At 44.7% G+C, this 17282-nt stretch overlaps 1 protein-coding gene across 3 annotated transcripts in view; it reads right to left on the bottom strand.

Annotated features, from left to right (window-relative positions):
• ESYT2 (extended synaptotagmin 2) overlaps positions 1-17282 on the bottom strand; it is a 209245-nt gene that overhangs the window by 26935 nt on the left and 165028 nt on the right. For all 3 annotated transcript variants that reach the window (XM_077491138.1, XM_077491139.1, XM_077491140.1), the window contains 2 exons: positions 14726-14812; positions 111-260 (listed from right to left, as the gene is read on the bottom strand). In XM_077491138.1, coding sequence (XP_077347264.1) covers positions 111-260; positions 14726-14812 — 237 coding nt within the window. The remainder of the gene's footprint in view (positions 1-110; positions 261-14725; positions 14813-17282) is intronic.

Below are 17282 nucleotides of genomic sequence, written 5' to 3'. Positions count from 1 at the left end.
CCATTTCTACTTGTTTTTGCTGGCTTGTTCAGCCATCGTGAACTCTATGCTAATTTTGACATAAAATTGAGAAAAAAAAAAAGTAAAAGTAAATGAATAGCTATGTATACCCTGAGTGCAATCTTCATCTTCAGCGTGCTATTTGGACCAGAGTTGTTTAGCTGAAACCTCTGATTAATTGTCATGTTCTCACTGGTCAGCAGCTGGCTCAATGGAATCTTTAAATTTCCCATAGAACTTTGATGGTATTCGTCCTTCACCTGCAAGGGTAAACAAAGCCATTATCAAAACACTAACCCAGAAAGATGATGACCAAATTTTCCTGGAATGTTCTGCCTCAAAGATTTTTAGGGTGGCTTCACACTGACCTAGCGTGGTCCCACTGCGTTTGGGGCAGCTAACCCTCAGTTTTCGTGCTCTCCTATGGACGATATCGATATCTTGCGGTTTTGATGCAGTTTCAGAAAGTGCACAAAAGATTCAGCATGCTGGAGGTTTGATACGTTTTCTGAAACTGCACCAAAATTGCAAGACCTTCTAGAAGTCTATGGGAAAGTGCAGATAACCTGCAGGAAAACCGTGGGTTGGCTGCCATTTGGCAAAAGCGCAGTGGGGCAATATGAAGCCACCCTAAATATTCTAGTGTCAGCTTGTTACAGTGCATACATTAAATTTATTACAAAGTGTTTTATAACAATAACTGTGATTTTACTGTGCCAAAAAGATATGATCGTAAGCAAAAACTATTTTTTTATACTATACTACAGTATATCTTTTTCAATCTACCTCAAAGAGAAGTACGGGAATCTGTTTTTTTTTTTTTTTTGTAGAATCATAATTACCTAGCTGGATACAGCACTGATCCGATGCTGCATCTGCCCCCTGGCTCTAACACTGAGAACTGAGCGATCAAACAACGCAGATTGCTTGGTTCTTAGAGCTTCGTGAGCAGAGAGATGGTGACTGCCGGTCACTGGCTCTCTGCTCTGCCGCCCCCCCCCCCCCCCCCACACACACACTCACTGGAGCGTTGGGCTGTAGAAGAGGCAGAAGTGGCCGGCTCAGGCTCTCAGCAGCTCACTGAGAGGCATGTAGGTGGACCCCGACCATATGGTCGCAAACTTTCCCAAGCCTGAACTGGCTCTGTAACAACAGCAGACTTCAGCCCACTGTCAGCTGAAAACGGGTCACAGGAGTGGAGAACGAGCTTTGGCTGTACTTCTTTAAAGTATATGTAAACCCCATCACAAAAACATTTTAATGTCGTCTTAGCGAACGCAATATATGCAGGGATATGGGAAATTGTATTGACGAAGACACACATCCACTTAGGTTGAACTAGATGGACTGGCGTTTTCATGCATTCATTCAACCTTACCGCCTATTTAACTACGTAATGTAATTTCAAATTAATGATCCTTGTTTAAACCTTCAGCTTTCATTAAAATAATACTTGTTGACCCAGCCATGAAGGTTGTCTTTTAGACACTGGGTGACATAGCTCTGTTCTGCTTCATAATTGAGTTCTTGCGATGCCATCCTGTTACACCAGTGTCTGAAGGAAACCACAAGTGGCCATTGTAACATACAATAAGCAGGCATGGTCCACTGTTTTCACCATCTACAAACCCACCCTGAGAAATGCCATGCACTCATTGCTGGAGTGCATGCCTGTAGCCTGGAAGTGGCTGCAGGAGATCAGCAGCACTAAGAGGCCACAAAGGATGAAAAACAATCTTCATTCAAGTGGTAGTAAACCCAACTCTTTCAACTTGTACCTAGAGGTAAGCCTATAACAAGGCTTACCTGTATGTACAGTGAATATCTCCTAAACTTGAACAGTTTAGAAGATATTCACACTGCATGCAGCTGGTAATGTCACTGGTGCATGCGCTCTGAAGTTCCAGCATCCCATGGTGGACCTTCAGAGCCCGTGCCATAGCTGAGGGCTCCTGAACGGAGTGATGCAATCACGCCCCCCGGCCACTCATGTAGCGAGAGGCCGCAAACCCCAAGACCGAGGGAAGATGGAAGCCCTTTCAACGGTGACAGCATGCTTTCGGAGGGCTTCGTTCTAAGGTAAGTCTCACATAATGTGCTAGTATGCGCTGTATACTAGCAGATCATGCATTTGTCTTACAGGGGAAAGGATTTTTTTTTTTGTGCTGCGGTTTACTAAAAACAAAACAAAAAGGAGTCTAAATGTCATTCATTCAGTTATGGTTTATTTCTACTTTTTTTTTTTTTTTTTTCTGTATGGACGAATAAAAAGATAACAAAAATCTACTTGTTCTCTTTAAGATCAATGTGTAGCTGAATTCTCCGTGACTCTGTCCTGTGGCCAGGGGGCATGTTGTTTTCATACAATCACAATAGAGTAACAGTTTGCTGTAGATAAAAAAGAATGATTCTTACAAGATGATGTACTATTCAGCAGTGCGCGGCAAAAATGTTGCATTAACTCAGCAAGACTTCCCAAATGGGTACTATGCGCTGGCTACACTAAAGAAGCATATTGATTTCATCTACATTGGAGTGCGGCCAATTTCTCTTATAGTTCAGCCTCACAGCCTGAGTTTAGCATGCCCTGTGTTGCCTTGAATACTTCTAAAGGTACCCACATACTGTGAATATATTTTTTTCTTCTATTGCTATCTTTCACATGCGTTTATTTTTTTTGAAAAAACTATTCAGGTACTATGGCAGCAATCAAATACATTATATAACAAAATGTAAAATATAATAGGAAAAAGTAGGCAGAAGTGCAGGAAACAAATTCGAGCAGGTAAAACATGATTATGAGCATTGGCTGGGTGGGGGCAAGGGAGGAATCCATAGAACCAATTCAATGTAGAAAACGAGGTGGGATGCAATGCATGGAGGGGGGCCTCTAAATAGGATTATTGGGAGGGAAATTTACTACAGCGGGCTCTGCAGGTATAATGGTAAAGGACAAGGGAGAGAAGGGTAATAGGGGTGTAGTGCCAGCTGTAATATAAAGTTACATAGTTGGTAAGGTTGAATAAAGACACCAGTCCATCCAGTTCAACCTGAGTGAGTGGGGGTGCGCGTTTACAATTGTCCCTATCCCTGTACATTGTGTATCATTAAGATGCTCATCTATTATTGTTTTTTTTATTATTATTTAAGGGACCCACATATCACCGTCAATTTACACAGCACTCCACACATACAGTATCTCACAAAAGTGAGTACACCCCTCACATTTTTGTAATTATTTTATTATATCTTTTCATGTGACAACACTGAAGAAATGACACTTTGCTACAATGTAGTAGTGAGTGTACAGCTTGTATGACCGTGTAAATTTGCTGTCCTTTCAAAATAACTCAACACACAGCCATTAATGTCTAAACTGCTGGCAACAAAAGTGAGTACACCCCTAAGTGAAAAATGTCCAAATTGGGCCCAAAGTGTCAATATTTTGTGTGGCCCCCATTATTTTCCAGCACTGCCTTAACCCTCATGGCGTTCACCAGAGCTTCACAGGTTGCCACTGGAGTCCTTTTCCACTCCTCCATGACGACATTATGGAGCTGGTGGATGTTAGAGACCTTGCGCTCCTCCCCTTTCTGTTTGGGGATGCCCAAAAGAAGCTCAATAGGGTTTAGGTCTGGAGACATGCTTGGCCAGTCCATCACCTTTACCCTCTGCTTCTTTCGCAAGGCAGTGGTCGCCTTGGAGGTGTGTTTGGGGTAGTTATGTTAGAATACTGCCCTGTGGCCCGGTCTCTGAAGGGAGGGGATCGTGCTCTGCCTCAGTATGTCACAGTACATGTTGGCATTCATGATTCCCTCAATGAACTGTAGTTCCCCAGTGCCGGCAGCACTCATGCAGCCCCAGACCATGACACTACCACCACCATGCTTGACTGTAGGCAAGACACACTTGTCTTTGTACTCCTCACCTGGTTGCCGCCACACACACTTGACACCATCTGAACAAAATAAGTTTATCTTGGTCTCATAAGACCACAGGACATGGTTCCAGTAATCCATGTCCTTAGTCTGCTTGGCTTCAGCAAACTGTTTGCAGGCTTTCTTGTGCATCATCTTTAGAAGAGGCTTCCTTCTGGGATGACAGCCATGCAGACCAATTTGATGCAATGTGCAGTGTATGGTCTGAGCGCAAACAGGCTGACACCCCCACCACTTCAATCTCTGCAGCAATGTTGACAGCACCAGTGGCGGAACTACCGCCATAGCAACACATGCGGGCGCTATGGGGCCCGCAGTCAAATGGGGCCCGGTGAGGACAGGCGCCACGGCTCCGCGGGAGATAGCGGGCGGCTCCACGGGTGAGAGCGGGAGGTCCGCGGGTGGTCCGCGGGTGGCTCCGCAGGTGAGAGCGGGCGGTCCGCGGGTGGCTCCGCGGGTGAGAGTGGGCGGTCCGCGGGTGAGAGCGGGCGGTCCGTGGGTGGCTCCGTGGGTGAGAGCGGGCGGTCAGAGGCTCCGCGGGTGATAGTGGGAGGCGGATGAGAGTGGCCGGTCCGCTGGTGAGAGAGTGGACTGGCCAATCAGGGAGCTGACGGGCGGGGGAGCATAGAGATGACATCATCTCTCGCCGACCTGCATCCCTGCAGTGCAGTTCCCCCCTCACTGTGCAGGCAGCCAGGAAGCAGAGAGATGACATTATCTCTCTGCTGCCTGACTCTGTGACACAGTAGGAAAGTGGCAGAGCAAGTGACAATCCATAATGTGTGGCAGGCGACGTGGCAAGTGACAACCCGGGACGTGGCAAGTGACAATCCGTAACGTGTGGCAGGTGACGTGGCAAGTGAAAATCCATGACGTGGCAAATGACAATCCATAATGTGTGGCAGGCGACGTGGCAAGTGACAACCCGGGACGTGGCAAGTGACAATCCATAACGTGTGGCAGGTGACATGGCAAGTGAAAATCCATGACGTGGCAAATGACAATCCATAATGTGTGGCAGGCGACGTGGCAAGTGACAACCCGGGACGTGGCAAGTGACAATCCATAACGTGTGGCAGGTGACATGGCAAGTGACAACCTGGATGTGGCAAGTGACAATCCATAACATGTGGCAGGTGACGTGGCAAGTGAAAATCCGTGACGTGACAAGTGACAATCCGTAATGTGTGGCAGGTGACGTGGCAAGTGACAACCCGGGACGTGCAAGTGACAATCCATAATGTGTGGCAGGTGACATGGCAAGTGACAACCTGGATGTGGCAAGTGACAATCCATAACATGTGGCAGGTGACGTGGCAAGTGAAAATCCGTGACGTGACAAGTGACAATCCGTAATGTGTGGCAGGTGACGTGGCAAGTGACAATCCATAATGTGTGGCAGGTGACATGGCAAGTGACAACCTGGATGTGGCAAGTGACAATCCATAACATGTGGCAGGTGACGTGGCAAGTGAAAATCCGTGACGTGACAAGTGACAATGCGTAATGTGTGGCAGGTGATGTGGCAAGTGACAATCCATAATGTATGGCAGGTGACATGGCAAGTGACAACCTGGATGTGGCAAGTGACAATCCATAACATGTGGCAGGTGACGTGGCAAGTGAAAATCCGTGACATGACAAGTGACAATCCGTAATGTGTGGCAGGTGACGTGGCAAGTGACAACCCGGGACGTGCAAGTGACAATCCATAATGTGTGGCAAGTGACAATCTAGGATGTGGCAAGTGACAATCTGTAATGACGTGGCAAGTGACAATCCGTAATGTGTGGCAGGTGACGTGGCAAGTGACAACCTGGATGTGGCAAGTGACAATCCGTAACATGTGGCAGGGGACGTGGCAAGTGAAAATCCGTGACGTGGCAAGTGACATTCCGTAATGTGTGGCAGGTGACGTGGCAAGTGACAATCCGTAATGTGTGGCAGGTGACATGGCAAGTGACAACCCGGGACGTGGCAAGTGACAATCTAGGACGTGGCAAGTGACAATCCATAATGTGTGGCAGGTAACGTGGCAAGTGACAATCCGGGACGTGGCAAGTGGACAATCCGCAACATATGGCAGGTGACATTCTGCAACGTGTGACAAGTGACAATCAGCATCTGGTGGCAGGCGACGTGGCAAGTGGACAATCCGCAACGTGTAGCAGGTGATGTGACAAGTGACAATCCTTAATGTGTGGCAAGTGACGTGGCAAGTGACAATCCAGGACGTGGCAAGTGACAATCCATAATGTGTTGCAGGTGACGTGGCAAGTGAAAATCCGTGACGTGACAAGTGACAATCCGTAATGTGTGGCAGGTGACGTGGCAAGTGACAACCCGGGACGTGCAAGTGACAATCCATAATGTGTGGCAAGTGACAATCTAGGATGTGGCAAGTGACAATCTGTAATGACGTGGCAAGTGACAATCCGTAATGTGTGGCAGGTGACGTGGCAAGTGACAACCCGGGACGTGCAAGTGACAATCCATAATGTGTGGCAAGTGACAATCTAGGATGTGGCAAGTGACAATCTGTAATGACGTGGCAAGAGACAATCCGTAATGTGTGGCAGGTGACGTGGCAAGTGACAACCTGGATGTGGCAAGTGACAATCCGTAACATGTGGCAGGGGATGTGGCAAGTGAAAATCCATGACGTGGCAAGTGACATTCCGTAATGTGTGGCAGGTGACGTGGCAAGTGACAACCCGGGACGTGCAAGTGACAATCCATAATGTGTGGCAAGTGACAATCTAGGATGTGGCAAGTGACAATCTGTAATGACGTGGCAAGTGACAATCCGTAATGTGTGGCAGGTGACGTGGCAAGTGACAACCCGGGACGTGCAAGTGACAATCCATAATGTGTGGCAAGTGACAATCTAGGATGTGGCAAGTGACAATCTGTAATGACGTGGCAAGTGACAATCCGTAATGTGTGGCAGGCGACGTGGCAAGTGACAACCTGGATGTGGCAAGTGACAATCCGTAACATGTGGCAGGGGATGTGGCAAGTGAAAATCCGTGACGTGGCAAGTGACATTCCGTAATGTGTGGCAGGTGACGTGGCAAGTGACAATCCGTAATGTGTGGCAGGTGACATGGCAAGTGACAACCCGGGACGTGGCAAGTGACAATCTAGGACGTGGCAAGTGACAATCCGTAATGTGTGGCAGGTAACGTGGCAAGTGACAATCCGGGACGTGGCAAGTGGACAATCCGCAACATGTGGCAGGTGACATTCTGCAACGTGTGACAAGTGACAATCAGCATCTAGTGGCAGGCGACGTGGCAAGTGGACAATCCGCAACGTGTAGCAGGTGATGTGACAAGTGACAATCCATAATGTGTGGCAAGTAACAATCCATAATGTGTGGCAAGTGACGTGGCAAGTGACAATCCATAATGTGTGGCAAGTGACAATCCAGGACGTGGCAAGTGACAATCCATAATGTGTGGCAGGTGACTTGGCAAGTGACAATCTGGGATGTGGCAAATGGACAATCCGCAACATGTGGTAGGTGACATTCCGCAACGTGTGACAAGTTACAATCTGCATCTGGTGGCAGGCGATGATGGCAAGTGGCACGCTCAGGGATCCCACTGATTTTGCATTATGGTGAGTTGAACTATTTCATTTTATATAACAGAACAGAAATAGGTTAGAAGGCCTGTAGGTCTGCAATGTGTTCCCTTCAGGGGCTGCATACAGTATACTGCATACTTTGTTGTTCAAAATTAATATAAGCTATTGCCTGGGTACTGTGCCACATGGGTGTGGTAGTCTGTTGTTCAATGGCATTAGTTCATTTTTTTTTTGGTGGGGGGGGAGCATTCAACTTCTTTGGTCGACCATGGCAAGGCCTGTTCTGATTGGAACCTGTCCTGTTAAACTGCTGTGTGATCTTGGCCACTGCTCAGAAAGTTCTTTGCCAAGAGGTGCCATGTTGAACTTCCGGTGACCAATATAAGAGAGTGAAAGCAATAAGAGCAAATTTAACACACCTCCCCATACACACCTGAGACCTTGTAACACTAACAGGTCACATGACACGGGGAGGTAAAATGGCTAATTGGGCTCAATTTGGACATTTTCACTTAGGGATGTATTCACTTTTATTGCCAGAGGTTTAGAAACGAATGGCTGTGCGTTGAGTTATTTTGAGGGGGCAGCAAATTTACACTATTATACAAGCTGTGCCCTCACTACTTTACATTGTAGCAAAGTGTCGTTTCTTCAGTGTTTTCACATGAAAAGGTATAATAAAATATTAGGGGTGTACTTTCTTTTGAGAGATACTGTACATCACACACTCACATCAGTCCCTACCCTCAAGCAGCCCACAATCCAAGATCCCCAACTAACACCCATATACCAGGGCCAATTTTGGACAGAAGCCAATTAACCTACCAGCATATCTCTGGAGTGTGGAAGGAAACCGGACTACCCAGAGGAAACCCACGCGGGCACAGGGAGAACATGCAAACTCCAGGCAGGTAGTGTCGAAGCTCGAGGATATGAAATAGAAGAAAGAATGGGGACTTTGAAGGATAGGGGAAAAGAAGGCACGGTGACCAGCTGAAAGCTTCCATTATAGAAGGCCATCAATGTGAGATACTGTGAATATGTTTATGAAACTTAATATGCAATTTACAGCCTTATAACGATATGCTGATGATTGCTCACACAGTGAGGTGCAGCACATTATATGGAATTGCCTGACCACCTGTATTTACAATGGTAATTTACCTCCCCCTTTAAACCAGATTTTTTTTTATTATTACTTGTCTTGCTTGTTAAAGAAAAAAAAATATCAACTGCAGAGACAAAATAGAACTGTTGCATGGCCCAAGAGCTGAGGAATACAGGAGTCCAATAAAAAGCTAGAGAAAGGAGCGTTCCGAGGCTCTGAAACGTGCAGCCACTCGCTTGGCATGCGCCAAGCTGGTTTTACTAGTGTCTATGCACCAAGTCGCTTCCTGCAACACACACTGCATTGCCTGGCAACACTTCCCTGGTGGACTCTGCTAACTTTCATTGGTCTTATTCGACAGCTTCCCTGGCATATTCTGCAGATGCTAGCAGGACTTATTGGTGTGCCTAATTTTGCTTTTATCCAAGTGAGTGCATATTGTTTTTATCAATAGGTGTGTCAGGTGTGCCTGGGCATGTCCTAATCATCCTGTGTGGCGCAGATTCCTCCTGTTTAAACCCCTGATATTTCACAAAAGTCCCCTTAACAAGGCTCCTAAAAAATATAATTTTTTTAAATTGTAAAAAGAAATGGACTACAAATAAATAACTACTGACACCAATCTCTGCCCTACTGAAACCATACACTGCTCTACTGACACAGTCAGTATATATACACATGCAGACACATGTTTGTGCTTTGAGGTGCACACCCTAATGCAATAAGCTGGGCACACCTATGTTTTTATCTATCTTTTCTTTTAAGAAATAATCTACACTTAGATGGTGGCGCCCCCTTGTCTGATTATTCTTTCAACTACAGTCTTTTTTTTTTTTTTTACATTTTGAATAGAGGGTAGAAAGGTAGAAGTTTTTTTCAGGTTTTTACTTCTGTATGGGACATCCTTGGGAAGATGTGTGTGTGTGTGTGTGTGTGTGTGTGTGTGTTTGGGGGGGGGGGGGGTCACCAGGAAAAGAAACATAGGTAACAATAAAAATCTGACAGAGGTTCCAACCTTTCTCTACTCTTCTAAAAGTGAGAGACTGGAGAGATTGTTCATCCTATCCTGCCCCAGTAACAGGAGCTCAGATAGCAGGAAGTGTGGCGAACCTCCCCAAGATGAACACAAGCAGCAGACAGACTGAAATCCTACAATTAAGGATTATGATTGTAAACGCTGTAAACATAAGTGCCTGTTGTACCATGTACTTGTATGAAAAAGTATCCTGTTCTCTTTGCATTTCCCGGCGTTCCTGTCGGTCCCTCTGCTTTCCTATTAAAAACTGACCACACTAAGCAGGAGAACACACTGTGGCCAGTTCTCTAGTTTTGCTGGGAACTGAGCCTGCTCCTCCAATGATCAAACTTGTCCTGACACACACCCACCCTACATAGCTTTTCACTAGGAAGATCAGTGTGCTGCAGCTTCTCCTTATGCAGCCAAGAACAGAGGAAATGTGATCACTTATAAAAAAGGGAAAAAAATATATTTATAATGGTTTTTCATATATATATATATATATATATATATATATATATATATATATATATATATATATATACACAAATGTTTTGCTTTTCTTTTCTATTTTAACCTGAATGGGTTGTTTTACAAGGTTATCGTTTACAATCACTTTAAAGCGGAGTTTCGCCTTAGGAAAAAAAAATTAAGTTAGTAGCTACAAATACTGTAGCTGCTCACTTTTACTATATGGACACTTAACTGTCCAGGGATCCTGCGATGTCAGCACCCCAGCCGATCTTTGAATTTCAGGTAAGGGAACCCAGCAGTGAAGCCTTTCGGCTTCACGCCCGGTTGCCTACTGAGCATGCTCGAAGCGTGCTGCACTTTCTGATTGTTTTTTTTTTTTTTCTTAAAGAAATCAGGGCCAAACAAAAAAAACAACATACTTGTTTCTTTGTTTAGTTTTAGGCTTAATGTACACGGAACGCTGAGGCAACCTCCTCAGAATGATTTTTTTGACATCTTGAAACTGGCGTTTAACAACGCCCGTTTAGCCATATTTGCATCTAAGTGCCTTTAAGGTAACAAAAAACGTTGTTAACTTGATAATATTTAACTATTTCAGCCATTCTGAGAGACCAGAGTGAGTAGCAGCAGCTGAGAGAGTAGCCGTGTACTTGTATCTACCTCAATTTCGGTGCTTTTACTATGGATCCCATAATGAGCATATGTGAGGAAACGCTCCTGACGTTGCTATTGATTAGGCTGGAAAGACGTCAGAAATCACGTGCGAGGACCGGAAACCCAAACCCTAACCTTGTTCTTCAAAAGGAAAACCATAACCCCCTAACAGGAAACCCTAACCTTTAACACTAACCCTAAACTTGTCCTTCAAGGGGAAAACCCTAATCCTAACCCCCAACCCTAATAGGAAACCCTAAATTGTTCTTCAAGGGGAAAATCCTAACGCCCCCACCTGTACCGCGTTTAGCAGCATTTGGCGTCTGAAACTTTGGCATCTGAACAAATTTTTTTGCTTTCAAAGAAAAGCCTCTAAATGCAACTGCCCAAAAACGAAATTAAATGAACCTTTTAGGAGTTCAGGGGCAGCTGAAAAAAGCAGTGTACATGAGGCCTTGTAGTTTATAAATGATATGTACATGGGGAGAAGCCATATTTGCTCATTAAATATGCAGACTCTGCTTCCTCCTTAACACTGCTGCACAATGATTGGGCTTCTCTGCTTCTAGTGGGCAAGTGTAAGAACAGGCTTTATAGAAAAATGAATGCGCTAATGCACAACGGTCAAAGGAACATTGTAATAGGAGAAATACAGGGTATGCAATTGGTGACCTTCTCCTAAGAATGCTAATTGAATGGCTGTCTGAAGATTTAATAGTCAAATAATCAGGAATAAGCTTGCAACTGAAGCCAGGAGCTGATCTACATACTTGTTCTAGGTCTGTTCCTCTGAAGTGATGGAAGCCTTCATATTCTCTCACTGCACGTTTCCCAATAATAGGGATATCAATCGTGTGCCCTGATATACAGATGCCCTTTTGCAGCGTTGTGTGTGTGTGTATATATATATATATATATATATATATATATATATATATATATATATATATAGAGCCAATCAAATTATGAAACATTTGGAGCATTCAAAAACGTGAAATCCTCATTAAGGGCTTTATACTTGAGTTAAATTACTAACGCTCAACAAACGCTCCAATAGCGTTTGTATGGCATCAACGAGCTTTAGAATGGGGCATTTTTGCAAGTGTTAAACACTCCCTAAAACGGTTTCATAGCGTTTGACGAGCGTTAAAACTGCTCTACAATGGAAATCGACTCATTTTAAGGCGCCGCAACTGCACCAATTCCGCCCCGAAAACACCTGCCAGAGCGTTTGCGGAGTGTTACCATAAACTTGAATGGGAGGCATTGAAAGGCTTCAAACGCCTCCTAACTCGACATGAGGCTTCAATTTTGAAGTGATGCAATGCTAATGCTTAGTGTGAACAGCACAATGTGCTGTCTATTATATCTTGTGCATAGGTGTTTGGGGGCATTTTTAATGCCTGTCAAACACCTGCTCTTAATGCCAGTGTGAACTAAGCCTAAATAAGTTTTTTTTTAGGTGAATTTTACAACTCCTCCTCAAACTGTGAACTTACATTATAATTTCCATTTAACCCTAAATGTTACATGTAGCTAGGTTCAGAGCTGTGTCCTTGCCTCTAAAAATCAGGCAATAAATGGCTGGCCTCATATTAAAATCTGTTAAAGGCACCGTAAAGCAGGCTAGCACAGGCATACAAATGAGCAATACCAATAGAAAGTAGGCTGCTGAAAAATAGACAACTGGCACCAACAAAATGCCATATCAAAAGAGGGGGGACAGCCCACTCTTGTTTATATATCATCTGCTTCTGGAAACACAACACGACAATTAGCAGATCAGTGCGCCTGCACAAGCGATCTCCCATCAGCAGCGAGAAGGATGTGCAGAAGTGGCAACATGAGCTTATGAAGTGGTGATCCCGACTGGTAAACTGCAGAAATTATAAAGTCTATGAGCAAAATGTTCTTTTTCTGAATGAGAAATTGTATGGTTAAAATAGATGGATTTAAAATGGATCTATATTTAAAATGTGCCAAGTCACTCCTGTTCTGTAGCCTCGTAGCTGTACATCTGCAGTATGAAATTATCCAAAGTACTGATGTCTGCTGCGAGTCTCATAAGATTTTGGGTGCGCTATGGTGATATCAATAACGTCTAGCTCACTTGTTCTCCTTGCTGGAGAGAAAGCAGTAAATAAGGACCGAAAGTGCAATAATCGTTCTGCTTCTGCTTTATCTATTCTGTGCATTTGTTTTGTCTTCCATCTCTCGGCAGCTTCTTGAGCTGGCCATAGACATATAGAAACTCGGCCAGCTCAGCTTGGACTAGCCAAATTTCTATCTGTCTGAGGCTGTTTTGGCTCAATAGAAGTCAATCTAATGATTGGCTTCTCTCAAACGGGACTGTTAGAAAACTTTCATTCCATCAGTGCCCAATTGGCTGCAGCACTGATCAGCGTACTCTGACAGCAGAGGAGTTCTCGTTGTCAGAACACAAAAGCATAATGGGGATATTTCTCTACCCCCTTACTTATGTGGATAGGGGAATCCATTTTTTTTTTTATTAGGGAGGCAGCACTGACATTAGAACGAAAACCCCTCCCTTTATGAAGATGCCCAACTCCACACAGACACAATGTGGAAAAGGACATGGTCAGAATACCCGTATTTGCCGGCGTATAAGACGACTGGGCGTATAAGACGACCCCCTATTTTTCAAGTGAAAACATAGGTTTTGGGCAATACTCGTGGTATAAGACTACCCCCCTTCTGAGGCAACACCATTTTAAAAAAACATTAGAACGATTAAAAAACACAAAGCAAGAATGCCAACTACTCATCCGCCATGCTGTGTTATGTCATAAAGTAAATCAAACAATAATAACACAAACAGAGATCTATTGAATGCCACAACTCTGGAAAGTAGAATTTTTCACTAACCAAACCTATACCACTTTTGGGTTACATTCTATGGGAATTGTCCACCAAAATGCATTTAATAACCCCCCTGTCATATGTCCCAGATTTACCTGTCCCTCTTGGGTGCCTGGGACCTCAAAGGCAAAAAGCAGGATGTATAGTAGTAGGAGATCAGTGAATGGATTTACCCAGGGAAGTATGGTGAGCGGTGTATTATTTTAATGAATACAACACCTGCTTGGATTGGCAGAGGCTGTAGCATCATCAGCCCTTGCCTCTCTCTCTCTCTCTCAAAGCCAATCTGAGCAGGCTACTCTATGTAGCCTGCTCGGATTGGCAGTGGTTGTTACTCCAATCCAAGCAGGCTCTATATTCATTAATAGAATACATCGCTCGCCGGGATTGGCTCAACGATTGGCATTGTATACCTGTATACCCGGCGTATAAGACGACCCCCAATTTTTGGGCATTTTTTTTTAAGTGTAAAAGGTAGTCTTATACGCCAGCAAATACAGTAATTGCTCCTTCATTTTTTTTTAATGAGACATAAGTGCAGAGTACAACACCCCCTCCACTCAACTCCCATCTGTCAGTTTTACCTTTTGCATATCTGATTGAAATACAGGACAGGTAGTCCCAAACCCCTTTACTGTATGTTGCTTGTTGTCTCTAAATGACTGAAAATCTGATGTCTCACTGTCAATACTACAAGATTCTGATAGTCATCAATCAGACTCAAACATGCCTGAAAGTTTCAATCTGATTGGAGATATATAAAGCAAAGAGAGAAAAAGTTACACAAATGATATACAATACACAATGCTTTAGCAAGCTGAAGGTCATCCGTTAAGGGTTTACACCTACTTTAAATTCACAGGTAATATTTTCTAACTTCTGTCCATATGCTCTGAAATAAAAGGTTTAACTCAAACCCAACCATTAATCATTCTGTTCCAGTAGATTGTGCTGCAAACTTCAACTCTTACTAAATTGCATAAATACCTTAGGAGGGGAGTAATTTGCAATGTAACATTCACGGCCAACTATAAAAAAAAATTATACAAAAAGCAACTTTACCTCAACTTCTAGGTCTTGTCTTTTAGGATTGTGGACAAAGAAAGTGAATGTCTGTTCCCATACTGGCTCGACGGTCTTGTATTTGACCTGTTGAATAAAGACAAGTTTAAAAAAAAAAATTACTTTTTTTTATATCACCGTATAATTATTTTCTAGGAGTTGACTGAGAGACACAGGTCATATATTACCTTTAGGTTATTTTGCCACCTACAGGAGGAATGAGCATACAAAAAACCTGTAGGTCAGCCCAGGACAGTCCCTCCTATTATCAACACACCTCAGTTTTGTAGCAAAGCAGTAGAGAGGGGTGGACCTGTGCTCCCCATTGGCTCCTGCTTTCTCAGTGTGGCTTCCCTAAACATTAGTCTTCACAGGAAAGAGTGAAAGAGGAGTTCCACCCAAAAATGGAACCTCCGCTCATTTGTTTCCTCCCCCCCTCCAGTGCCAGCAGGCATGTAGGTTCCCCCTTTTTTTTTTACCCATGCGGTATACTGCTTGAAAGACCATGTACAACAGACTGTGATCCTAAAATATACCCCGTTACAATCACATTGTATAATCTGCCAGGTCAAGGTGCCATTTTACACAAATCTTAATGTGTGTGGGTGGCACAATGGTGTAGCGGTTAGCACTTTCACCTGGCGGCGAAAGGGTTGCTGGTTCAAATCCCAACCATGACATTACCTGCCTGGAGTTTGCATGTTCTCCCTGTGCCTGCGTGGGTTTCCTCTGGGTACTCCGGTTTCCTCCCACAATCCAAAGACATGTTAATTAGATCCTGTCTAAATTGGCCTTAGTATGTGTATGTATGTATGCGAGTTAGGGACCTTAGATTGTAAGCTCCTTGAGGGTAGGGACTGATGTGAATGGCTATATAAGTACCTGAAATAAAATGTGTGTGGTTTCCAATACAATCGAACAAAACAAAAAACAAATTGAAACTGTATAAACAAAATCTAATAAGAACAAGTGGCTGTAAGATCCTGGCCTCTCAAACACACAAGAGGATGTGGTGGATGAAGGCAAACAGCTGGTTTGTTCCTTACTTACCTGTAGACAGGATAACACGTTGCTCTACCTAAAATGTATATTGTAGACACAAAGGATACCGTGAGAAGTACTGCCTCTAAAATGAACTCTTTTAGTAGAGCATCAGCTTGAAGTTGTCTTTTATTCTAGAAGACACCTGTAATGCTTGATTTATATTTAATCTCTAAGCCTAGGAATAGAATTCCCAGAGCAACAGTCTTGACTAATACAAAGAAATAAAATTAGCAATGTCTGTTCTGAAGCAACCATACAGCTTCCACCTTTCATTTCCAAAGCTTAAGGGCGCTTTCACGCGGGACGGATCCGCCCCGTGAAGATCCGCTTGCTCAGCGGGGGATCGCTCCATTGATCCCCGCTGAACAGGAAGATGCCAGGTCTGTCTCTGTACACTGCGCAGGGACAGACCTGTCAGAGCTCCGCTCTCCCCTATGGGAGATCGGATGATGACGGACCGCAGAGTCTGTCAGAACCCGATCCGATGATGGAAGGAAAAGTAGGTTTTTTCTCTGTCACACTTTTTCAGATCAGAGCGGGTCGGATGTCAGTGGAAATGTCCCCGCTCACATCCGATATTCCAAAGAGGTCTATGGAGCATCCGTTTAGGTCCGTCTAAAAAAAAACCTGACAGGTGGACCTGAACGGATCGTTCGTGTGAAAGAGGCCTAAGGCCCCTTTCACACAGACGATCCGTTCAGGTCCGCCTGTCAGTTTTTCAGGCGGACCTGAACGGATGCTCCGTAGAGGTCTAAGGAGCGTCGGATGTCAGCAGTGACATGTCCGCTGACATCCGAGCCGCTCCGATCCGAAAAAGTTTGACAGAGGAAAAAGCTATTTTTCCATCCGTCATCGGATCAGATGACGGACACTGCGGTCCGCCGTCACCCGATCTCCCATAGGGGAGAGCGGCGATGTGACAGGTCTGTCCCTGCGCAGTGTGCAGAGACGGACCTGTCCTCTGCCTGCTCAGCGGAGATCGCTCCGGTGATCCCCGCTGGGCAAGCGGATATCCACGGGGCGGATGAGCACTGAAAGGGACCTTACTGAACAAGCTGATGTTACCATGCACAGCTCCACTAGATTCTGTCTAATCTAGTTTTAGTAAATGCCCATGTGTGTGGCCGACTCAAGAAAAGCATGTTTGATTGTGTGGTGGTTCTCAGAGGGTTTACCTATAAGAGGCCTTTCACGTTGAGCTGCCCCGGGCGTCGGTGGTAAAGCAACACTTTACCGTTGTTTTAGCACCGATATTCGGCTGCTAGCGGGCCGTTTTAGCCCCCGCTAGCGGCCGAAAAAGGGTTAAATCCATCCGCAAAATGCCGCTGCATCGGCGCTTTGCTGGCGGTATGGCGGTGCTGCCCCATTGTTTTCAATAGGCAGGAGCAGTGTAGGAGCTGTGTATTCACCACTCCTACAGCGCTGCAAAGAAGCAGCTGGCAGGACTTTTTCTGACACCCTGCCAGCGCAGCACCTCAGTGTGAAAGCACTCGGGTTTTCACACTGGGATCGC

Source organism: Lithobates pipiens, unplaced genomic scaffold, assembly GCF_037356315.1.
Source record: "Lithobates pipiens isolate NorthernLeopardFrog02 unplaced genomic scaffold, aLitPip1_a1.2 Scaffold_19, whole genome shotgun sequence".
Lineage (NCBI taxonomy): Eukaryota > Metazoa > Chordata > Amphibia > Anura > Ranidae > Lithobates > Lithobates pipiens.
The sequence above is the reverse complement of the archived record's forward strand: the minus strand, read 5'-3'. Positions and strand labels throughout refer to the sequence as shown.